The sequence below is a fragment of the Blennius ocellaris genome (assembly GCF_963422515.1).
Source record: "Blennius ocellaris genome assembly, chromosome: 19".
Lineage (NCBI taxonomy): Eukaryota > Metazoa > Chordata > Actinopteri > Blenniiformes > Blenniidae > Blennius > Blennius ocellaris.
Window position 1 is genome coordinate 19743698 of NC_137668.1, and position 25543 is coordinate 19769240.

At 40.1% G+C, this 25543-nt stretch overlaps 1 protein-coding gene across 1 annotated transcript in view; it reads right to left on the reverse strand.

Annotated features, from left to right (window-relative positions):
• Positions 1 to 17411, reverse strand: part of myo3a (myosin IIIA) — a gene marked incomplete at its 3' end in the record, with an annotated part of 53208 nt that extends 35797 nt beyond the window's left edge. Inside the window, exons 1-4 of the mRNA XM_080515294.1 lie at positions 17232 to 17411; positions 13278 to 13412; positions 4976 to 5080; positions 4716 to 4815 (exon numbers count right to left, since the gene is read on the reverse strand). Of these exons, the coding sequence (XP_080371420.1) occupies positions 4716 to 4815; positions 4976 to 5080; positions 13278 to 13412; positions 17232 to 17399 (508 nt within the window). The 5' untranslated portion in view covers positions 17400 to 17411. The remainder of the gene's footprint in view (positions 1 to 4715; positions 4816 to 4975; positions 5081 to 13277; positions 13413 to 17231) is intronic.
• Between the last annotated feature and the right edge of the window lie 8132 nt (positions 17412 to 25543).

Here is a 25543-nt window from a genome sequence, read left to right on the forward strand (position 1 = left end):
AGGTCTGGGGTTAAAGCAACGAGTGGAGAGGAACGCCAAAGGAAAATAGTTATGTGGAAAAAATATCAAAAAGGATTATAATCATATGCAGGAAGGGATATATGTATAAGGCTGACGCACACAAACGCACACACACACACACACAAACACACACACACACACACACACACACACACACACACACACACACACACACACACACACACACACACACACACACACACACACACACACACACACACACACACACACACACACAGTCACGCTGCTGTCAAACCACCAAACCAGTAGACATAACCATCAGCTCACATTAGCGAGAGCAAACCTGCAGCTTTACATGGATGCAGTCACGTAGAAATCGGAGGCTCAACTTCCTCTGCAAATCGCACACAAACACACGCACGCCTGCGATGATACACACACATGTGAGATTCATCAGTGTGTGGGAGTACAACACAAAGACCCCCCCCCCCCACATTAAAGCTTTCACAGTCCCTCTGTTTCCACTACATTAGCCCGGAGAGGAGCCTGGTGGGCCACACTTAATAATCATCACAGAGATAAGGCTGTCAATTAGAATATTCATGAGAGACCCGTGAACGAACAGCTCCCCTCATTCTTCTTCCGCTCCTTTTTTGGGTCCATCTCTTTGCTATTTTGTTTCTCCGCTGGTGATGAGTCACTGCGGGTGCTTTATCTGCTCAGCTGCTTAGTGTAGCATGCGCCCCTCTGCATGAAAAACCATTAATCCCAGCTGTGACGCAGTGCCTGTGCATGGCGCCGAGTCTGACACTCTCATTCTGCGCTTTTCGTCACTCTTCAAGTTCTTCATTCCACGCACACGCGTCAGGATTTTTCTGCTCGCCTCCTCCCCCAAGGTTTCTCGTTTTTCGTTTTCACGAACGTCACAGTGCAAACTTGGACCGTCAGCCGAGAGATGTAAAACAGCAGCCACAAAAGACTTTTGTATAGATAATTAGAAACGTTTCGCTCAGCAAAGACATCACCAGCAGATTAAAACACGGGGGGCGTTATCTGCTCATGTTTGCTTCCACCTTGGTTTCAGGAGAATTACATGATTACATTACATTGTGTTACAGAAGGGGGAAGCTTCACACAGATATTTTTAGTCAGGCCTCCCTCTCTTTACTAAAGTGAAACAACAGCCCCTTTATATGTCCACTGTCCAGGGTGTCCTCGAGGGTTTTATCAATTCATGAAATTGTCTGGATTTCCTTGTTTTTCAAAGGACATACACAGTATTTATATAGACTGGTGCTTTGTTACATGTGACTGATACAAGCAGTCGGAAATAACGTAATACCCAACATTGGAGCAGCATTGCATCTCTTCTTTAAAAAGGAAAATGGAGATCATTGAGTAATTACAAGTAATACTTTCATTGTGCCGTTGGCTTTTAATATACCATACAAAACACCAATTGTTTCTGTATTGCTGTATTTTCCAGACTAGAAGTAATTTGTTTGGCTTTGATAATAATTTGTGATACAACTGAACTTCCTTCACATACAGAGAACTCCACATTTCTGGATATTAACAATATGAATCAACCTTGAATGCTATTCAAGTATCAAGTGTCCTATTTTGCTTAAAGGAGAATATGGTCACCTTAACTTTCATCCACTACAAAGCAAATGGCAAACTGAAAAGGCTTCCTAAAAATTACTGACTTTTTTTGAGTAATTACTAAAGTAAATTGACTACTTGTTATAGAGGTATTCCAAAACAGTTGTGGTCTGAATCAGGACCGACTGTATATGAGATTTGAAATAATTTACCATTCAGTCAACATTTTATTGTAAACTCCACTATTTCCTTTAACTAAGTAGATATGACTTTCTGAATTGCCTTCGAATCCCCTCCCAAACACTTTCACATGCATACATTTTGAAAAGCAAGCAAAAAAAAAAAAAAAAAATAGATATATATACATGAGAGGAGATAACAGCAAATACACTCAAAGAAGATAAACTAAGTGGGAAATTCTGACCCAGTGGTGATCGATGGAATCATTGCTTTATAGCAATTACTCTTACGGTTCAAAATTAATGCAGTAATGATTTATCAATGATAAAATGTCGTAACTGTAAATGCAATTACTTCCTATCTGTGTTTCCAGAGCCGAGCACTGAATAACATCATGATGCCAAAGTCGATCTCTGCAGAAACGAGCAACACTTTTATGTCATAAATTCTTTCCAAAGATAGTGTATCCCTCCTATCAGGGACATTAATTACAGGTTTAGCTAAAGAAAGAGCAGACACTTGATAAGATGTTCTGAAATAAACAGGAGATGTTGTATCGTAGAAGGAATGGTTCAGTGTTGGAGCGCTGCCTGGAGCCCGATCTGTTCAAATAAACATCCACTGTAACGCTGCACCCCAAAACGATAACGATCATAAGAAAATCGTGACAAAATACATAAAGAAAGTATGTAGAATGTGAACACAAAGTTTTTGGAGACTGCTTTCCAAACACAAAAATTGCGTCGGGGACGAGGGCTCTGTTCACGTTTCGCTCGTTTCTTTCTCTGGAATGGATGCCGCACACATATTATTCTTCCGCAATCACGTAGAGTCACGTACATCGTAGGCTGCGATTCAGCTTGTGTTTTTATCGTGCAATCTGCACACAGCATGCCGTGCACAAAGTTGATCAGATTCATGTGGTATAGTGTGGGTAGTGGTGAGCTAAGATTGTTAAAATCGCGCAGTGTGTTGCTGGCATAAGAGCTGACAGCTCTTTTGCTCCAAACCTCACTCACTAAACTCAGTCTGGTCACAACGTACAGTAAAGTTGCCTCGATGTTAATGTCTGCTGAAGTTGCTTGCTTTACATTCAAAACACTGTCTTTTCTTCTTTTCTCACTCATCTCCCCTTTTATTTTTATTTCCAACAGTGTAGAAAATCAAATTCTAAGATACCATGGGGATTAAGTCAAAACTTAGTTTCTGTGTTTGTAAATGGAGCACATTACTATATAACATGCATTAATTAAATGAACAAAAGTCTCCAATTAACATCTTTAATTGAATTCTAAAAGTGAAATGGGAAAGTGCTTGATTTTGTGACTTGTAACACTGCGACAACTGGAACGGCCGACTGTAATTGAAAAAAAAAAAAAGAATAGAAGAAATCAACGACGTGCATTATTGAAATAACCTCGAGCTACGTAGAAATCTCAGCTGCATGACTATAGCATTTAGTTCAAAGTTACAGGTAATTTATGGACTCTACATTTAAATGAGTGTTTTAAATTAAGCATTGTGGAGTCTGTGCAACTAATAAATTAAAACTTCAAACTACTTCTGTGCAATTGTAAGCCGAATGCAAGAAACCTTTAAAATCAGGGTGTGGGTGTGTTGATTTTGACATGAAATATCTGGCATTTGTTTTTGTCGTAATTGTTACATTTCCATGTCGTGATTTTTTGTGATGGCCTCGCGGTTAGAGAGATGAGTTTGTCTTCAGAGGTTCACCAGTTCAATTCCCCACAATGGCAGCCTCCAGAGTGTCATGACTCCCAGTCCATATTCCCCTGGGAGTTGGTAGTTTCATAGTTAAGTCACCCATAATAGCAGTCCAACTTCTGTCCATATAAATGTCCATCTACACACCATTGTTAATGTTTATAGTGTATAATGTGGCCTGACATGGCAACAACATTGTTTTCAGCATTTCTGCCATTTCTGTGTAAAACATTTCTGAAATGAAACCGTAAAAAAAAAAAAAAGTTTTCACTTGAAATGTCATGCAAATGGGACCTGAAACGTTTTGTTTTTGCAATGTGTTTGCTGGCTGTTCTTTTCTGTTTCTTTGCCAAATATTTGCTGTAAAGTAAATCATCAAAAACCTAAAAAAAAAAAAAAAAAAAAAAAAACCCACACCAGATCCAGAGACAATTGCTGTGAAGTATTTTGAAGTGCACTGTGCCTTCTTTATCAGTGAAGACCACAAATCTTACAGTCTTCAAAATTATTGTGACACACTCATGCCGGCTCTTCAGCTTCTCTGGAGACAAAGAGGGTACCTGCGTCATATTTGCTACTTCACATTCAAATATTAAGTGATTCCATTAATACCCCCCCACCACCCCACCCCCCCTTCCTCCTGCACACCCACCTCCTAATATAAAAGCTCTACACTTTGTGCTTCATGGTTAGTGAAGAAGCTTTTAAGAGAAGCCCACAATTAGCAGACTAAATGTGAACCGACACACAGGTTGAGTGGGGATTTTATTTGTAATGAAAACAGGCAGCTGGTTTTTTTGCAAGCGCCCGAAGAAAACAAGGGTGAGTCATCTCCTGGAAATCGTCCGAATCACTTCGCCTATCATGGGCCCTCAGCCCGGGAGCAACGCCACGCTGCCTGGAGTGTCTCATTTGGTTAAGAAGACCCAAAAAAGCAAATGAGTGAGTGCGCTGGGTGAATAGCAACAATGTCCTCTGCTGTCTGTGGCAAGAGTGTAATGGAAAAGTATAATCATCTGGTACCTTGTCAGGTTGTGTAAATATATTCAAGGCTCTCAAGGAAGCTAATTAGAGGCACAATTTATCTGGCAGCCAGCTGAAGGTAATGGATTTGACCCTCTTCTGTTAAATCAAGCCATAACAGGATTTTCACTGATTAGAGGATGGTTCCAAAAAAAAAAAAAAAAAAATTAAAGGGGGGGAGGCTTTCTGCTAAAACATACCAAAATCCACTAGTTTGACCCCTCCTTGTGTTGTCAAAAGGATGTTATTGCCTTTGACATCGCGGTGGATGGTCTTGTTGATGTGCAGGTGCTGGAGCCCCTGTGGAAAAAGAAAAAGTTAACAGCTTTTTGTGACAAGCACCTGCCTGCAAAATTGCCCTGTTTAAGCTCTTTTCACTGAAGCACCTCTTTCAGAGGGGAGAGGGTCCTCCATCGACCACTACAGTCCACCCCTACAACCCCCCCCCCCCCAGACTCACCATGAGGGCCTCGTGCAAGATGTAACCAATAACGGCTTCATCCATGCGGTCTCCTCTCTTCAGCATGCCTTTGGCCAGATCTGTCACGGAGCCGCCATTGCAGAGCTGCAGCAGAGAAGCCAACAAAGAAAAGAGGACAATGGGCAAAAGCTCACCATGAGTCAGCGCTTATTGCTCAGCCGATCCAATATGTCTGATTTTGGATGTGGAGAAAAACAGACGGGGATGAAGGACGATTTTACAGTGGAAAAAAAAACAACAAAAAAAAAACGCGGCACCGGGAGTAATTCTGTCAATCTTTAGAGGCTTATCTTTCTGAGGCAGCTGAGTGGGAGGTGAACATTGTGCCTATAGGGAGAATGTAATTTTTTGTGTGCATAATTTATCTGTGCTGAGATTACTAAGCAGGGCAAACATGTTTGAATTATCCCCCAAATAAGTACACTTATGTGTTCATACAATGGCATGATTCATGTAATAATCCCGCCGCTGTTTATTGGAGACCATCTCTTGAAGGAACAGAATGTACTTGTGTGAGAAAAAGGGAAAGAAAAGCATTAAGACCTTCTTTAGACCAGAGATGTTTCACTTTGGGTGTTTTCTTGCAGTATACTGCATCTTAACATGGACTCCACCGTCAATAGCAATCCCTCTCGGAAAATCACTGAAAATTACCCCGTAGGTTGCCGTGGCAACAATAATAACCCTTAATTTGGGCCTTTCTTCTGGAGATGCCAGAGGTGCGCGGGAATAAAAAGCTGCAAGACGTCAATCACCATGCTGGGAGGCTGGAAGTGAAGACAAATTGTAGAGTTTTGCATATGAACGCTGTTTGTAAACACGGATCTTTGCGACGTCGGCGTGGTAAAGAATATCATCCACGCCTGCATCGTCCCTCCTTTTTCATAGTTTTTTTTCTCCCCATTTGAGCACATCTCTCACCTCCCATCACATCGAAAACATGTCTTGTCTGACAGGAAATTTCCATTATACCTCTTTATGTAATAATAACTTTTCTTTTTTAAATTTATAATTACACTAATTTCCCTGCACTTGTAAACGGAAAGTCTAATTAGCCTATAAAACAAGCAGAGATGTGCGGTTACTCAGGATCAAAATCAGTCCCCTGCAGGGATCACGCTACAGAGATTACAGATTGTGTGCACATATCGGAAATATGTACTAATAAGCAACCTTTATATTGGAAGGGTTACGGTCACAATCCTCAATTCCCATTCAAAGTCTGCTAAACACAAAGGCATACCATGTGGCTAACAGCGTTTAATTTCCCGTGATGTTTAGGGAAAGAGATGTTGACCTTTGGGTAAAAAGATGTTGTATTTAGGCAGTAGACAGAAAAACTGTGACGCTATCTTGTTCAATTATACTAGGAAACAATATCTTCTCCTGAAGCCTGAAGAAAACACAAGTGCTGATGATATTAGTGGTTTTGCACCCAAATCTCCAAACAGCGAGGCACTTTGTCATCTCGTTATAATTCACCCCACAGGGCTCGTCAGTGTTTCTGTGCAAACAACAGGACGCTACAAATTGCTTCATCCATTTGAAACCCACAGTGAATACTGTCTAGTAAAACAAGTTTCATTAAAACGACAACACATAGATGAAAATCCGAACTACCGTTTTAATGTAGAACAAGGTGATGTTCTCAGATTAATTCTTCTGACAGTCTAAGTGGGATTCAAACCCACAAGTCCACTACTGCTCCTCCTCTCAGTCGAATAGTCCAAAATATAAATATTACGTTAACTGTCTAACAAACCCATAAAAGCACCATGAAAATATGGTCAAAGCAAAAGTCTGATATTGGCGTGACAAGTAATAATTTTCTCTGATCTTAGACTGGGTTTATTGTTCTCCAGGTCACCCTTTCTGCTTAGTTATTTTTACTGGATGGAGGGTTGAAATTTATCTCCCCTGCACAGTAAATAAAGGTATTTTACCAGCGCACCAGACACACAATGTCATATAAATGTCTTTGAAATTTAAGTGCAGCAGAAGTTTCACCTCTCACACATTCAGAGTGATGCATCACACATACTGTATGTGGTACCTGGTGTTTTCATAATGAAAGAAATTGATTTTAAACTTGATCTATAAGTGACGTACAGCAGTGATTCCCAACCGGGGGTACGCGGACCCCTAGGGGTACGCGAGGGTATTGCAGGGGGTACGCAGAAAGATTATAAATTAGCCTACAGTATCCACACACAAAAAAAAAAAAATGTATACTATATTATATTGTATTATATCATGAATTTTAGTAAGGCCATACGTTTATTTTCCATGAGTAGCAGTTCGTCCACAGTGATTGTAACACTACAATGCACATAATATGAAAAGACTATAAAGTGGCGCGCTTTAAAAAAAAAAAAAAAAAAAAAGGTTCACATTCTTGCTGCGGGCGCGCACGATTCGCGAAGCTAGCTAACTCTAGCTGCATACCGACTGTAAACATGGATGCATGGCTAGGCAGGAGTCAACGTCCAGCTACCGCTACTGCTACCGTCGCCTCGGACGCAGGCACAGGGGAGCCCAGTGAAAAAAGGAATTATGAAAGACCTATGAAAGACAAGCAAGCGCAAGTGTCTCATTAAAAGGTATGTTTTTACACTCACAATAATTCTTTTATTTAAATGAGCAGTTGGATAGATAGAAAGACAAAGGGTTAAATATAAGTACACATTAAGGCGAATAATCACACACGAGAGAGGGGGTACTTTTCACATGGAAACCAGCTCAAGGGGTACACTGGTCAAAAAAGGTTGGGAACCACTGACGTACAGGATAAAATAAGAAAGATTTCCATTCATTAGGATTAATTCTATCAGCATTATATTTAATGTATGAATTTCTTTCAATATATTTATTATTTTACATGTTATCTACAAATTGCCATCTTATTCCTGTAATTATGATTCATCATACCCCCACTACACACACACACACATCTGACCTTATGCCCTTCTCACTTTTATAAAAAAAAGAAAAGAAAAGAAATGCAGGCTTTGTTCCGTGAGAATAGTAATTAAAAACACAACTGAAGGGTATAATTATGTAGTTTGGTAGTCTGTGTCTGTGCCAGTTCCTTAATTTCTTTAAGACATGTTTTTTGGCCATATTCTCTTTCGACATATTTTGCGGTAATTTTGTCTTTTTGGTCAAATTGAGCCTGTTTGCAGCAGAGAGCATTGAGACTGTATACAGTCATCTGATTGTATTTATAATTATTTTTTAATGTCAGTTTCAGTCTCTTTATGGTATTCATATGTCTCAAATGTAAGTTTCAGTCCTTCTGCATAGATATGTGTGTAATAGTAATTTCACTTTACAGGCTAATTTTAAAGAACCTCAATAATTTTTCTCTGCACTTGATGCCAAGACTCAAGCAAGTCTTTGACCTTGGACTAAGCGCCGGCAGAAGTTTTCATCGCTGTACCCAATGTGTGTTTCTCTATCTGCCTATCAATCCTGCCATCTATCAGGAGCCCAGAGGGCTGCTGCTGGATGGATGGCATGTATCTCAGCTGCCACACCGGGAGCTTAATCACTCCTTCTCGGTGCTACTGGACGTGCAGGCAAACTGCAGTTAGTTTGAGAATACCGCAGAGGTTTTCACGGGCTGACAGCGAGCGGCGCCTGACGTCAGTCCACATCACGGCCGCCATATCACCTGTCATCATTAAATTACACGGGGCAGACGGACGGATCCGTATTAATGAGGGGCTCCGGTGCCCCAGATTTAGCTGCGCTAAATGTTAGCGCTCTCACTTCAGCCTCAATGTTCACATCCACGAAGCGATGCTGGACATGAGCATTAATTATTAGAGAAGAGGTGAGGACCTAAATCTCTGCAGGGAGGAAGCAACATATAAACATTCAGAGCTGCTTTGATTTAACTCTTGGATTTAACTGACATTTCCTGTCCCTTCTATTCGCATCGAAATATGGTATTTTTTAAGTTGCTTTTCGAGAGGCATCTTTACAGTCGTGACTTGGACAAAACAAAGTTTCACTAGATTGCTTGAGAATACAGAAAACAGAAACAATGAGTACAGGCTTGACCATAATTAAAACAAAAGGGAAATCAATAAATCTCAGGCTGAATTTCTCAACAGGAAAACGGAGCCTTTGCTCACAGATATAAACCTTTCTTGTAGTAATGTTTACCTTACAGCAAATTATCAGTCCAGATAGTGTTAATTATAGGATTTTTTTTAAAAACTACTTGAGCTACAGATACATATCTATATATGTTTCCAGTTAAAAAGCAGTCGTAAGATTTAGTTCAATAGTGTACGCACGCTAAGATCCATCCGTATCTTACAAATCATGTGACTGTGAACAGGAAGACCGGATTTTCAAAGAAAAACCTGAATATATTGAATACTGAGCAGGACGGCCTCCATCACAAATGAGTTCAGGTGCCGGTTTAGTCATGTAAATGAAAGCAGCCCATCAAAGACAGGTAGAAGAAATAGATAAAACAAATGTAAAGATGCAGGTGCTGACTTTGCCCGTCTTTGATTTCCTGCTAATGAAAATCTGCATTGTGCTCGTCTCATTTACAGCAACATGACTGAGGAACGATGTACGTAGCGCGTGTGTGACACGTTGGACGGTCTCCAGAGAAAGGCAGCCCTCATTGTTACTGTGGCCTTATCGTTTACACGGACATAATAGCTGAGGTGTCTGCTTTCTGCCACCGTTTATTGAAAAGTCTGAACAAGAATACCATTTTAAAGCTCATTGTCAATTGATGACTGCAGAGGTTGTGTGGAAGTCGCATGACATGCACTAATGGGGGAAGGTGTGAGACGCAGCGGTGCACAGTCGACACTTCACAGGCTCTTCAACTAAAACATTCCAGAAATGTCAACGAACCAATTTTCAGTGGAAAAGATGGGGATTCAGGGAAATGAATAAAGGTTTGCATGTCGCTGTCATTATCATACTTAATTTACAATAAAAATGCATTGATAGAGGAGTTTCACCTTGAAATCTGAGGTCTGTTTTACACATGTGTAACATGTTTTAAACATGTTACAATTGTAAACGCATTGTTTTTAACATTTTCGTTGTAGAAAAAGTTTCACGTTTAAAAAGTGAACGTTAAAAAGTGAATCAGTTACTAAACAGACCCACACAGTGTCACAATAACACCACAACACATCCATGTTCACATTATAAAGACAGGCTTAACTGAAGGAAATAAAAGAAAGGATTTGACTTTCTAGTTTCCTTTTTTTTCTCTTTCTTTTTTGGTAAAGTAAAGCTTTGGAAAGAACTAGCTCCCCCAATAAATAGCTAGTTTCCAATTTACAGGCTATCGTTGAAGAATCATATAGAAGCTTTTAGTTGTGTATGAAAAACAAGCTTTTACTCCTACACTTCTTGCCATCAGAAGCGGCGCAATCACCGGAGCAAACAACAAAAGAGTTACTTTCCCCGAACAACCAATTTGGTTCAGACCTAAAACTGCAATGTGGCCACGGAGTGATGCAATTTCAATTTACCATTACAGCCTTTTTAACTTCGGCATAATGGGAGACACCACTTTAAAAAGCTCTGTTAAAAGCTGCTAGCTTCCATTTAGCAGGTTCACTGCTTGTAACACGGGGTCTTGCAAATGAAATGCGCATCCAAATCAGCTTCTTCTACTCAATTAGAGAATAAAAGTCGCTCCATCGGGGCTACGTTTGAAGTATTTTTAAGCCCCCCTCCCCATGCCAGCAATATTAGTCCTCCATACATGAAAGCTTGCTCATCTCGGGCCCACATCTGTGCTCATAAAGGGGCGCACTACAGAGCCAAAGCCAAAAGCTAACAAAAGAGCTAACAAAGTAGAGGATGCAATTTGTATGAATTCTCCTCATAATGAGCGGTCTACTGGCAGTGCGGGGTGTGGGGTGGGGAGTGTTGTTAGCCAAGCGAAAGTATAGTAAATTGCAGTTTCCAAAGGAGGGACAGTAACCATGGTGAATGACCACCCTGCTCCATACTTTCCTGTCCTTTCACACCCCATGTGCACCTACTTCAGAGCACACACACACACACACACACACACACACACACACACACACACACACACACACACACACACACACACACACACACACACACACACACACACACACACACACACACACACACACACACACACACACACACACACACACACACACACACACACACACACGCACGCGCACACACACATGCGCACACACACTGAACTGTCAGGCAGTGATTTCAGGATTATCCACCAGATTTGGACTGCTGGCCACAGATTTTTTGCATGAGGGAAGTGAACATGCGACCACAGAGCAAACAGCAAAACTGATTTGTGTTTTTTTTCCTCTCTCCTCAACGGAATTAAACCCTTGATAGATAAAAATCAATTAGCATGATGCAGAAACACAAAGATAATACCTCAGACTAATGAAGCATGTTGTCTGATTATTGGGCGTCTCGATATCTGAGGGAAGTAATTGTAGGGTTCCCTGCAAAGGTTGGAAAGAAGAATGGCGATGAAAAGACGCAGAAACACAAGAAGCGGAGGTGAAAACTATCTACTGGGTTAGCGTGACACTGCTGCTGTTGAAGCAAAGCCCACTGAAGCTTGGATTACAGAAATATGGACATTCTGTTCCCACACTGCCGGACCGGATGACAGAAAAACGTAGCAACAGCGGCAGCAGCAGGGGGAACACAGCAGCCTGAGATGTGTTAAAGCTCATCATAATTTACATGAGCTATACTGCTGAATCTGCTCTATATGCATTGCAGTGTATAAAAAGTACATCCAGACATATTCTGAGTTAAATTTTTGCAAGCAGATTTTGTACAATACTCACTATTTTGCAATGGAAACAGATCAAATGGATACAAATCAGTGTAAAAAGCCAGATGTAATGGTAAAATGTTGTCTGCAATATTACAACAATAAAAAAAAAGTATGTTTTAGGGTTTTTTTAAGCTCAATCTTTTTGCAGGAACAAGTTGTTACAAATGAAAAAATAAACATAAGTGCAGGTCAACATGCTATGATCAGGGTGCAGTTTCCTGAAGAAGAGGTTGAACAGAACAAAGATCAAATGGATTTTAAATTTGGTTTGCATTATGGTTGTAAACCTGAATGGCCCTTTTGAATGAAACTCACATCACAACTCGCATCAAGTAGTACATTTTGGTTAATTGAAAAACTTATATATTTTCATATCGAAAGAAATACCGTTTGAAACAGCTGATCCACAGGGAATAAATGGCATTTATTGTCAGCAACAATGATTTCATAAATGAAAATAGTTTTTTGGGGGGGGCTGTCTTCTCACAGTCTAACACTGTTTTTCTGTGTTACTTTTTACCAACCCTCCTCAAAATGCTGACCTAGTTCAATGGGACACATTTGGACTGTTTTCTATCAAAGCAGGGACACAAATTACAAGACTACTCCGTGCAAAGGCAAAATGAAAAGCGATACGTGACACTGTGTTGGACCCACAAACAGCTTTTCTCTTCTGAGCTTGACCTCCATTACATGTTTGTCTGCAGCTTGACATTTCAAAAGGGCTTCGGCAAGCAATGAAATATGAAAGTGGGAGAGCCGGGGAGCTGGAGGCGAGGCTTTTTCTGCTGCATCAAGGTCCCCTTCAAACTGTTGTTGAGCAATGTCACACCTGCATCACATTATAGATTCAACTTAGGAGGGGCGAGAAGATGGACATCCGTGCAGGTAGTGAATACATGGCTTCAGTGTGTCGCAGAGCAACAACAGAACAAGACTTCAACGTGAGCTGCAACCTTTTAGGTGTATAGGGTAATTCGGTGAGACAGCCCCTGTGAGCAGAAATCCCTGCTCTTGCATCTCTCAGCAGGGAGCCGCTGGCACGCAAGCTCATCCCCGCCCCCATGATGCTGACTGGCCTGCGACCAAATCCCCCAGGTGGCCTATAAGTAAACTCCGAGACTGCCTGTGGTGGCTAAAACTGTTACACAATCCCTTGGCAGGTTTGGTCACTGCAGTGTCTACCTGGCCAGACATGCCGCGAGAAGAACTATCACACCTTTAACCTGCTCCTGCACGTGCTCTGTCTGCACGGTATGCCGCCACGGTGTCCGCCATTACTTTTGCTCTTCAATTAGCCTTGTGCTGCTGGAAAACTACCTTTGACGGTGTGCATTTTCAGGTACAGTACAGTCAAACGCAAAGTTGCATTTGTTGCTCAAATATTTTGAATCTACTGCAGTTCTGAGACATGCATGTTGGCTTTCATGGTCCTACCTCCAGTACGAGCCACAGCTGATCGCCACATTTCACATCCTTCATGTAGAACATCCCATAAAACTTGACGACATTGGCGTGGTCGGACAGAGCCTTGAGGATGTTGTATTCCGCTTCGATCTCCTCATCGATGTCCTGAAAGACAGGTGTACAAATCAGTTGAAGTCGAAGCCACAAATAAAACATTTTTTTTAAATGAAAACAAACCATATCTTTTCATGCTAAGCTAAGCTAACCATACCTCTGATCAGTGGTATCAAATCCACATTATTCAGGCTAGTTGGATCTTGAATTGGCTGAACTGGTAAAATAACAGTATAACAACATATTGGTCCGAATATAAGACAACCTCAGGCCAATTTCCCAGAAGAAAAAAACTAAACTAAACTAAACTAAAAAAAAACCACAACTTCTAGTATTTCCCCTTTGATTCAGCGCAAAGACCGATGATATATGAAAATGTTATTTCTAAATCTCCTCTAGAGACCTGAAATAATTGAAACATAAATAAAAATGAAAACAAGTACAAATTCAACACGATCCCACTTTCCAATTCAAAATGATATTTGCTCCATTGAAAGCATGTATTTCTTCTTTAAATCTTTGTTGCAACTAAAAGTACTTGAAGTAGTCCTTTTGTTGATTGTCCAAATCTGCAAAAAGATCTGAATGTGTCCCTGCAACACTATTTCTCTTTACGTTGGAGATTCCCAAGACACATGAATTCTGCAGACCTCAACCACATATGTTTTTTACTACAAGGGATAACAACTTTGTAAAATCTTTTTTCATTGATTGAATCAATAATAAATAAGCTATATTAACACTCTTCTAGATCATTTGCCAGATTGGACCCTCTGGTGGGTTGGCTTTGGCCCACGGGCTGCATGTTTCACACCCATGAGCTTCAGATTCAAACGAGCCTTCATGCACAATTGCTTCTGTGAGAACTCTTTGTAAACTCTCCATCACTGTGTGGCCTATAATGTGTACGAAAAAGGTAAATCCAGGACAGCGTGATTATTGTAATCATGGGTTAGACTTCTGCTGAATACTGGAAATACACTGATTACAGTTGACAGGACAGAGAATATTTTACATTCAATGTTGCTCATTTAATCAAGACGGTTGATGAAACGGCACCACAGATGAAGGGGCTTCTAAGTTAATTAAGAAGACAAGCTACAATGATTTATCTATATTATTATAAACATCTGGACTCTGTTACTGAATTAACATAAATATGATATATATAGAGTAAACCTGCACAGTAGTGTAGTGTTGTAGTAGCATTTCAAACCTGAAACTCCTAGACCTTTCAGGTTTGTTCCCACATATGTCCATATGTCAAGACTCTAATTCTCAAACTGCTCCCGGTGGCTTTGCATGGCCTCTGTGTGTGAATGGGTGAACATGACTCACATTGTAAAGCTTGTGTTAAATCAGTAGGAAAATCACCACATAAGTGAATTCCATAAAGTCTGTCTTAGGAAGGGTTGTGTGTGGATTATAATTAGGTATAATGGTTTCTTTCCATAGTCAAAACACACAGATTGACGTTATTTGTTGACTCTAAATTGCCTGTAGGGGCCGCTTACAACTGGCATGTGCTTCAGATCACATGTGGCAAGCACTAGAGACAAGTGTGAACACACACCAAAGCATTTTCACTCAAACTACTTTGACTACAAACTACTCCCATTGATGGCGATGAACACATTTGGCACCCTTACTATAAAACCGAGAACAAATGTGGATTCCACCGTCACAAAGCTCAACTTTATTGCAATTCTATCAGGGATCAGTGATTTTCGCTTTTCAAATTGGCAGAGGACAGCTGAGAAAATAACAATCCAGTATTTCTAAATCGTGTACAAGAAATCTGCTGTTTCTTATGGTCCCTTGTATTTATCTCGCGATCTATTTGTTAGGTCACAGTCCACAAGACGTGTTAAGGCTGAAGCAACAACACTTGACTCTTTGCTTTTCTTGAAAAATGGCCCCGAAACAAGAAGGACATTACAAGAATTCCCCTGAAATGTGTGAAAAATGTCATAACCTTAAGCCAAGCACACTGCAGAAAGGACCTCTTGATAAAGCTGTACAGTACGTAATAGGCTTGTCCACGGAACAATCATCCGACTGATTGAACTGATGCTAATGATGGTCTTTATACACTCGTGGTCTGCACATAATCATTCCTCAATAACGAGAAACAGTGACAATTTCACAAAAGACTAATGAGACTTGAAGTCTGTATTTGACGAATGAAAATGGCTTTTTTATTAAAGCTTCTAAATAAACTCTAAAGTTCAACGTACTTTCAATACAATCCGCAGAGTGATTGTATATATCTTTTAGTTTGAAATAAAATAACATGATTGTATCAGAGAGCAGGAGAACTTCTATTATCCCAACAATCACGTCTAAAAATCAAGCTGAAACAAAGCTGTTATGCTTATTAATGCTAAGTCATGTGGTCAGTAAATCTTGGAGCAGCGTGTTGGAGTCCTTTGCTCCAATGGTTTAATTCAGGCCACAGCCTTTCTGTATGCAGCTCGGTATGTTTCCCTGTGCTTGTTAGGTTAATTAATTTCTGACTTTGAATTACATTTGTGCGTGAATGGGTGAGTGTGTGTCTGGTTGTTTGTCTCTCCCTGTGATGGGCTGTCAGCATGCACCAGTAACCCTACTTTGAATGAACAAAGTAAAGCAGACAGATGGTAAAACTTTCAGCGACACAGTGGAACAGTGGGTAGCACTGTGGCCTCACAGCAATAAAAGCTTGTTAGATTTTGGTCCAGCGTGTGCATGTTCTCCCTGTGTACACATATACTTTCTCTGGCTTTATACCGAACGCCAAACAACATCTGTGTTCGTTTGTGCCTAAAATGGTGGCTGGGTGACATGTATCGGCTTAGATTGATCAAATATAAATGGGTGGATGGAGGTTTTCATTGCTTACAAATGAATGGATCATGAAAGGATGAATGAATTGACTGACAAATCAATGGATGGATGAATAAATGGGTATTAATACAGATAAATGGAAGAACAAACGTAAGATGGTTTGATAAATGTTTAGTAAATCTTAGTAGAATGGAGAAGCTCTACTTTATGGAACAGTTCAGGCCCACACTATCATGTAGTAACATTCAGTTTCTCTGCCATGTGTCAGTGTTTTCTGCTTCAGGCAATCTTTTTCAAGCTTTACACACTTCAGCCTCAGTGCCAAATGTGTTTTGGCTCCACGTTAATGTGCTGCATAAACAAATAAAGGAAAAAGCCTGAAATGATCACTGTGCTAAAATCATATCGCAAGAAGCAATTTGATGAGATAATATGGTGGTGGTTGTAGATGAAGGAATAGTTAAAAGAGCCGCAATCTAATAATCGTCATCTCAACCTGAGCAGAGGAACATTTATCTCACAGAAACCTGACTGATGCCACTGTGTGCAGGATTTACAACAGTGACCTGAAACTTTTTATACTTAAACCGCCCGTAAAATATCTTATTTTAAAATCACTTTGTCTATCAAGGGTGCAGCTGAACTAAACGTTTTCAGTTTGTAACTAGAGTAAATGAGGCAAATGACAAAGCATGACAGTCTGTTGATATTGTGACAAGATGACACTTCCCTTATCTGAAGAATATAGAAGATTAGGTGAAACTATCCTTAAATTAGAATCACTGTTCAATAGAGTGCAAATTGGCTGAAAATAGTCTGGACATATAGAAAAATTATTAATAAAGATAAAAAAAGCAAACCAGTAAAAAAAAATAAAATGTGGAAGCGTGTGTTTATGTCTGACTTTCGATGGTAAAAATGATTTTTTTTTTTTAATTAAAAAGCCAGAGCATCTGAACTTTAAACCAAATGTCTAAAAACAAATTTTAGCTTTTTTCAAGATTAGCCTTCGAACTTAAGTGTCGATGCTAAGAAACCACTCACATGGATGGGATCGAGTATCTTCACAGCTGCTTTGCTTCCATCAACTTTGTTGAGCACTTTATAGACTTTCCCGTACGTCCCTTTTCCGATTGTCTCAATGATTTCCCAGGTGTCGGTAGGATCCGGAAAGTTGTCAAAGACAATCGATTTCCCTGATTGTGGAAACATCTTCAGGAGAGATCTCCTGCAGAGACGGAATAAAGGATGATGAATAAAAGGAAAGCTGGAGATGGAAGATAACGTTTATTTCTGGGTGGATGTTTCATGTAATTGAATGAACTAATTTGGGTACTCATTAGTTTATATCGATTTAAAGCGTGAAGTACAACTAGATAAAGTGCTAAACTCCAAACCTCTCCTGTTTTTTTTTAAATTGTTGTTATTATATACTCGTATAACCTCTTTTCAGTACTTTTCAGAGTGTAACCAGATAAGTGGCTCATGATGTTCAAAGTGCTTCATTCTAGCTTGTTTGTGCATTAAACTGGAAGAAAAAGAGTTTAACTAGAGGATAATCCGGGGTATTTTGAGGTTAACTCGGAGGTTTGAGGCTTTAACAGTGTAGCACTGATTTCGTCAGAGCTGCAAAAGTTTGAGTAAACAGCTGAAATACACAAATGTACAATTAACAATAATAAAAAAACACATCTTCCTTTCTCTCAGACCTAGCAGGTGGATGTTCATGTATATGACATCACATTTGATCCAAAATAACATTGCAAAACAATGTTTTTAAACTAAAAAGGATAAGCTGTGATTTTAGTGGCATGCAAAGGAATGGAGAAACTTAATGGTTTTTAAGTGTACCTGATTTGGTCAGTAGTCCAATAAGTCAAATGACCACAAAAACAAACACAAAGTCCGTGCAACTAAAGTTTGATAAAAGCAAAACAACTTACATTGTTTTCTCAATAAGACGCGGGGCATTTTGCAAAAACAAATTAATCCATTTCTGTGCAAAAGGTTAGCATGGGCGCAGTGGCAGGCTACCCTGAACTGCCCGTGAGTGTAAACCACAGAGGAGGAGCTAACGGGTGCTAATCTCACGAGCAATTCCCCTTGCTCTGCACCTGCCATTGGGAAGGTAGGAGATACGAATGGGATTAGCAGGAATTAGCCACTCTTGCAGCATGAGCCTTTCCTCATATAGACGCCCATTCATACAACAAGGGAAAGCTGGTTAGAGGGCCTAAGTGCACAGAGGTGAAAATGGTAAATTCTTTGTAGAAGATGCAAAATACAAAGACTGATTCACTTCCTGCCAAAAAAAAAAAATGTGTGCAGGCATATTATCAGTCATTGCTTATGCAGAGCAATTAGAGTCCTTGCACATGTATCCTCGTGTTGGTAATTGCACTTGTGTTAACCTAATGTACACTGTCGAAGTAACCAGCAGACATCCTCAATAAAACATCACTGGCTCTATATGTGTCAACATGCTGCGACACATGAGACAGGAGGCCGAAACCTAAGGACTCACACTGGACACCTCCAACGGGAGCACAAGGCTGCAGGGGAATAACCTCTCAGAAGGAACTGGTGTGTGTGTGTGTGTGTGTGTGTGTGTGTGCGCGCGCGTTAGTGTCTGTATGCAGGGGCTTATCTAACGTCGTCTACCCTGGAGCGCTGGCTGGCTGTCACTTTTCATTAGTTGTTTGAGCATGTGGCATAAACCGTGGTCTGTGTGCATGGGCACAGACAATGCATCGCACATGTGGAAGCTGGACGAACGCACACACAAACAGGTTTTATCGAAATGTTGCAGCTTTTCACAGTTTGACTGCATAGATCAATTATGCTTATAGAAAAAAGCCCTTAGTGGGAATGTAGTTCGATCCGAGTGATGTCTCAGCAAAAGGTTTGGCCACTTGAGGCTAATCTGTAACGTTAACGAGTTGGTTAAAGTTTCAGCTTAACCTCAGCAGTATAAGAGCACCAGTCCGCAAGATAATCTGCCTCAATGAGCTCGTCACTGTCAGAAAAAGAAATGATACTGTAGCTCGGAATGCAAGAGTTTGGTGACGCAATCCAAAAATGCAAACAAAAGTCCTTAAAATACACAAAAATGGCCCATTGAGCAGAGTAACCACACGGCAGTAGTTTAGAAATTGACCAACATGCAAAACATACCAGTGCAACATGGAAAATATACATTTGCTGTGTTATTCAGTTATAAATGCAGGTCAAAAATGCTAAAATTGACCAAGTAAAAGACTCTAATTTAGTGAAATCACATTACAAGACTTATTTCAGCGTCAATATTCACTGACCTTTGATGACTGATGGAGAAAAAGTAGTAAGACACATGAATGCTGAGGGTAAATCACAGATCAACGTACCTATGGACAAACAGATACATACATGTTGCACACACACATGCACACACTGACACAGCTGCAAATTGCAGAGCCACTCCCACTGCTTGCAAATAAGAAACCCAAATGAAGTAGTCGTGTTTACATGTGGGGAGCCTAGAAAGCCAGTGAAAGAAAGCAGAGTTGAGCACACTTAAAAAGCCAGCAGGCTGCATCATACTTACTCTTTAAGTGCATTAACATGCTTGGGTGTCAGCTGTGGATGATGGCATTAACAATTAGGAGCAGGATGCTGTTCCTGTGCGTCCCTGCTCCTTCTGCAATCTATCATAGATGAAGACTAAGGAGCACACTTGGAAAGCGCGGCAAAGTTATTCGGCTCAAGTAATTAGTTTAAGTAATTAGTTTCAGCATGAGGACGTCCAGTAGGCAGCAGCCGACGAGTCTGATGGTGTCATAAACAAGTCCAGAGGAGACGGGCTGACAACGGGCGTGCGTGCAGACGGCAGCGAGGAGCGAGTCGGATGCAACAGGCCGTGACTGGAGAGAGGCGCTCGCAGCACCATTTAGCAGTGTCCCATTACAGCAGGAGGCAGCGAGCCGCCGAGAGGCCGCGGCAGAGCTCCACTGAGAGTTCAATGTAAGGTGCTGAGCTGTACACACGCACACACACACACACACACTCAGTGTTTAAGGAGGCGCATCAACAAGTTTTATGATTTCAGGATTACCATAAACAGATCAGGATGAAATTTCACTGGGGTAGCATAGTAGTGGTGCTGTCATTTAATGCTTGCTAATACTGAGTCCTACAAGTGAAAATTACATTTTCTAAAAAGAAAAACGTATTGAATGGGTTTATTATCTGTACCTTTCATGCCAGAAATTGGCTCAATATATCCTGGATTGTAATTTTTTACTTATATAAGTCAAAGTCAAATATGTGATGACCCATTAAGCACTTTTTTTGTTCCACTAATAAAAAAGTTTCCTGCCTTCTTATTTCAACATTATAGTCAAAACCCTCTCAACAAAACTATAATACCATTTAACCAATTTAGATAAATTATTATTTTCTTTATTAACTGTGCCACACACTGTGATATTTACCCCAACAGTGTGACTATCCAGTGGACACAGTGTTTTAACTTCATGTAATCTGGTTTTCAATCACACTTAGAAAAACAGTTTTCATAATTTGTCAATAATTGTGGCTTTTTTGAATTTCCACACAAACATACTGTGACCTTTCATAAATTATCAGTGAATGTGGTTTATACAACAACTGAACACAATGTGATTTCCATGCCAAATGATTAGCATTTTAATGTTTTGTTTTTATAATATTAATAAAGTTTAGCATGAGTGCCAATGACTAATTTGCCAATTTAATAATCAAACTACAATATAACAATGAAAACTAAGAGTAGTGCACCTTGAAGTTGTGAATATTTTAACGTGTTGCATGTGACAACATTATTAGACACAACAAAGACACCCTGCACGCTTTGATTTTGCAACAGCATACTTGTCAAGTTATACTTCTGAGAGACAATAGCATTTAGTGGTGGAGTGGTTCAAGATCCTTTGTGGAGTTCCCACGGTATCTCAGTATATGTGCATATACTGTTTCCTCCTACTGTCCAAAAACAAACATTTGAGGCTAATTGAAAACCGGAAACTGCTCATGTGTGAATGTGTGTTATTTCTTGTCTCTGGCAAACTCTTAGCAGGCTGCTATTTGAAATGTATTAATGTCAGGACATGCTGCTGTCTTTAAGAGTATTGGACCATCTGTTTACTTCAGATGAAATGCTGTCACAAATTCTGTTAAAAAGTACAGATAGGAATAAATTACTAGCTTGTGTTGATTTAGACATCAGAAAGTCATTCCTTTGTGAGTAATTGGCTTCATTTAAACACACCCAGATCATTACACTGATCACTTCTTAGCATGTACTGCTGCAGATGTGATTGCTTCTGATAAAACCGCTATCTTTTACCTTCCATAACGTTCAACGGCATGTTGTTCTGCATCATCTTGCATTTCAAAAGATTTCTGCCAGCCTTTTGTCCTTCCAATTGTTCTTTACTTGATACCTTAAATTGACAGTACACAAATCATTTGAAAATGTCCACAATTATCAGCCTCTGTGTTGAGGAAAAGTGAGATTTCACGCAGCTATGACTTACTCTCTGTAAATTATTGATTCTGCTCAAACTGTCAGAAACTAATTGCTGCTGCCGCAGTGAAGCTGATAATTTATCATACAGACTAACAGATGGCGCAGTGATTATTTTCCCCTAAACAATCAGAGGCATGTCTCCATCCTGTATCTGAATGTTGTGGTTCTGAACAAATCAAGAAAGCCTATTAGGCGTATTCAGCCGAGTGCTTATTTACCCAACTGCTTAATTTATGATTGTAGGTGAGACAAAAATTAAAATGATTATACATGATTTGCAGACTATACAATAAGCAGAAGTCCCTGCCAAGTCTAATGAGGTCAGTTTAGAAGACAATTTGAGTTTCACATAATCCAATCTAAGGCTCTGTTTACATGACAACGGTGCCCACTGCCGCTGAAAATGCATCTTTTTGAAAATGGCTCCCAAGGGGGTACTTTTTGAAAATGCCCCATCGCTGTGTAAATGGAGGAAAATGCTACTTTTTCTAAAAGGTTCCGACTCATTCAATGTGTAAACGTGGGAAAGCACAACCTTTCGAAAACACTGCGACCGTGCACATCCACCACGTCCGTAGTAAATAGTTCTTCTGCACATGCTCAGTAAATGCACAACAACAACAATGGTGGACTCCAGAGACTTGGTAGTTTCGTAGCAATGCACCTTCATCGTCTGTCCATAAGAATATCTGTGATATCGTATTGTTCTTTGCGCATGTGTGTGTGTGTGGTTTCATTACCAAAAACAACCAGCTGAGCCAACTGGAAGCCCGGTATGTTAACAACATGTTTTCAGCAATTCTGTCTTTCGGTGTAACTGGGCATTATTTTCAAAACGTTGCTGTGTAAACACAAAACTTTTCTGTAACGAAACGATGTGTTTTCTTAGAAACCTTGACGTGTAAGCGGAGCCTGAAACCTGTAAGGAAATGTCCAACATTTAATCCAAACTATTTTCTTGGATTGAAACATAGCTCTGTGAAGGGCGGGCTCATCTCTTCCCACACTCCGAAGCCCTTCTGCCGTGGAGCGAATTAAAGCCCATTTAAGGCAGTGTGTAATCAGTGTTACCTGATTTGGGTAACTTCATGCTTTAACTGAAATATTGATGGCGGTTTCTCATTTGTCATCTCAAATAACAAACACACACTGGTCCTGCTCTCTGCTGCTGGGTTTAGAGTCATCCTCCACTGCACCAGCTGCTCTTTTATTGCACATGTTTTATCCCCTTTTAAAATGAAACTGTTTGGCATTATGAACTATTGAAAATAAAAAAGAAGTATACGAATGAGAGACTGCTGCTTGAAACTCTGCTGAGGAATAATAAAACACCTGACAAAAACTCAATTTCAATCTCGTTTCTAAAAGATGAGCTACTGTGAGTCCAGTGCTTTAACCACGCCGGAAAGCCTCATCCATCATCCGGCTTCGGGGCACCTGTGTTTTTTGGCAATAATAAATCTGGGGAGCCGCTGATGTCTCTGTCCATTACCAACACTATCCGAGTTCTGTCTCCACTCCCCACCTCCAATCTCCCCTCACAATGATGACCCACCAACCCCCAATAAAATACTGTCGCCTGTCTGGGAGGGACGCTGCGTAATCAACGTTGCCGACTTAAGTGTGGCTCCCTCAAGCGCGTCCTGCAGGCTCGGGCGGCCGCGGTGCACCAACCTCATTTCCTGCTCCGCTGCTTTACAAATGGCTCCTGCAGGCTGAACCAAGACCAAGAATGGAAATGCACTGATGACCATAATGGCCATGTGATTAGAGTGGGCAAAGGTCCAGCTCAGTGAGAACACTGCCCCCCCACCCCCCATCCCACCATCTGACCTGTAAAACCTTTTTGACTTCTTAGGATTGTGTACTGTTATAATTAGGCACATCAGACACTTCAATAACAGTTCGAGAGTGAAATCACCCAGAATTGTCTTAGTTACCAATTCTCTAATTTAGTTTAATTTAGTCTATCCTCCAGTGAGAAACAGAATACTCATTAGACAAACACCTTAAAAAATGTTGGAGGAATCTCAATATTTAATGTGCATGACCATAGAGTTGTTATCATTTAATGTTTGAAAATTATGAAATAATTGTCTAAAATTTGGCTCCTTCACGGTCATTAAACCTTCATTTGTAATCCAGCAGCTCTTATAAGGTCTGAAATTCCATGAAGCAGGAAAACCGTGACAAGTTCCTCATATGCACATCATCTCAATCAAAACCTCCCCTTCTTAACTACCACATATGTAATATTGGATGACAAACGCACAAGCCAGATGTGAGATGTGTTACATAACTCGTTAATAGGCTTAACTTCTTGACAGGTAACCTACATACTGCTCTGCTGTACTGTGAGCCCCTCATCCCACCACGACTTGAGGAATCATCCTCTCGCACTGACGAGATCGCTCATCCTCTGACTCACATTCGATGGCGTGATCGAATAATCCTCCGAGTACAGAACTGTACGGCCTACTTTTAAGTTTGCACAAGTATATATTCCAAGCTTTTCGGTTTAATTGTAGATAAAAGGTTTGTCATAACTGTAAAACAGGAGCGTTATGGTCAAGAAAGGTCATGCTTTTGCATTGAGGCTACATTAACTTTGGAATATGATATAAAGTGTCTGTTCAATTGATCTTCTTTCCACAACGTCACCAAAGGAAGTCAACACTTGTACATATACACAAAAAGTTTTTACAACAGGTTTCATTCCTATTGCAACCATTAAAATACAAAAAACAAATAGATGGTTCTCATTACTTACATGCTCATCTATTTAATCTTCCATGCAGTTCTTCATGCATCGTTAGCAGGACACAATTTGTAAGGACTCAAAAGAAACCAGCCTATTTCAACTAAAAATTCATGATAAATAAGAAAAAGAAAAAAAAGAAATTTTAAATTCTATTTAAAGACATTTAAAAAATGGGCTTAATGGGAAGTTAATGAGAACTATTTAAAATGAGAAAATATGCTAAAGTTAGCAACATGAGAAATGTGTAACCTTCAGCTCTGGTGTCATATACAATTCTTTATCTTGCCTGAGGAAGCTTTTACAAAATTCTATGTAAACAATTTTTAATTATTGTGCCTGCCTCTTTAAGAGACGAGGCACACAGATTTGTATCTATTTTTATTCTATCTTTTCTGTTTTTAGTGCTGTTAAGCACCTTATGATTCACGTCTGGGAAAGGTGCTATACAAATAAAGTTCTATTCTATTCTATTCTCAGTCAACGCCAATTCCATCAAGAGAAGCCACTGACGTCACTCTCCTGTGCCGCTATATAACTTCTGAACTGAGTTACCTTCAATTTAAAGACTAAATATGTTTTGTGTCTCCAGATCAATTTCATTTCGTGGAAAGCAGCTATTTTGCTCCTAAATATTGCAAACCCCTGGCTGAGGTGATCCCGACAGCTGTTAACCATATTTCATAATGGAAAGCACCCTGGATAATCACAGCATGTTTACGAGTCTTTTCTCGAATACACAAAACACCGAAACCAAAACCAGATGTTCACACCTAAAAGTAGATTTAATAAGGAAGGTACGTTACCTGTTTGCAGACATGTTTTCAGCTCATCAGTGAAATGTGTAGAGATTCAGAAGGGTATTGCTGTTGAGCAGAAATGACACTTGTGAATGAAGTGGCTGGACTGGAAGAAAGTAATTTTAGCTTTGTCTCTGCTGGCCCACTCATTAATCCATGTTTTGTTGTTATATAAATCCTCCACATTGTGACACTAATAATCACCATTCTCCTGCAAATTTTATTGTACATGTGGTGTAAAAGTGCTTTTACA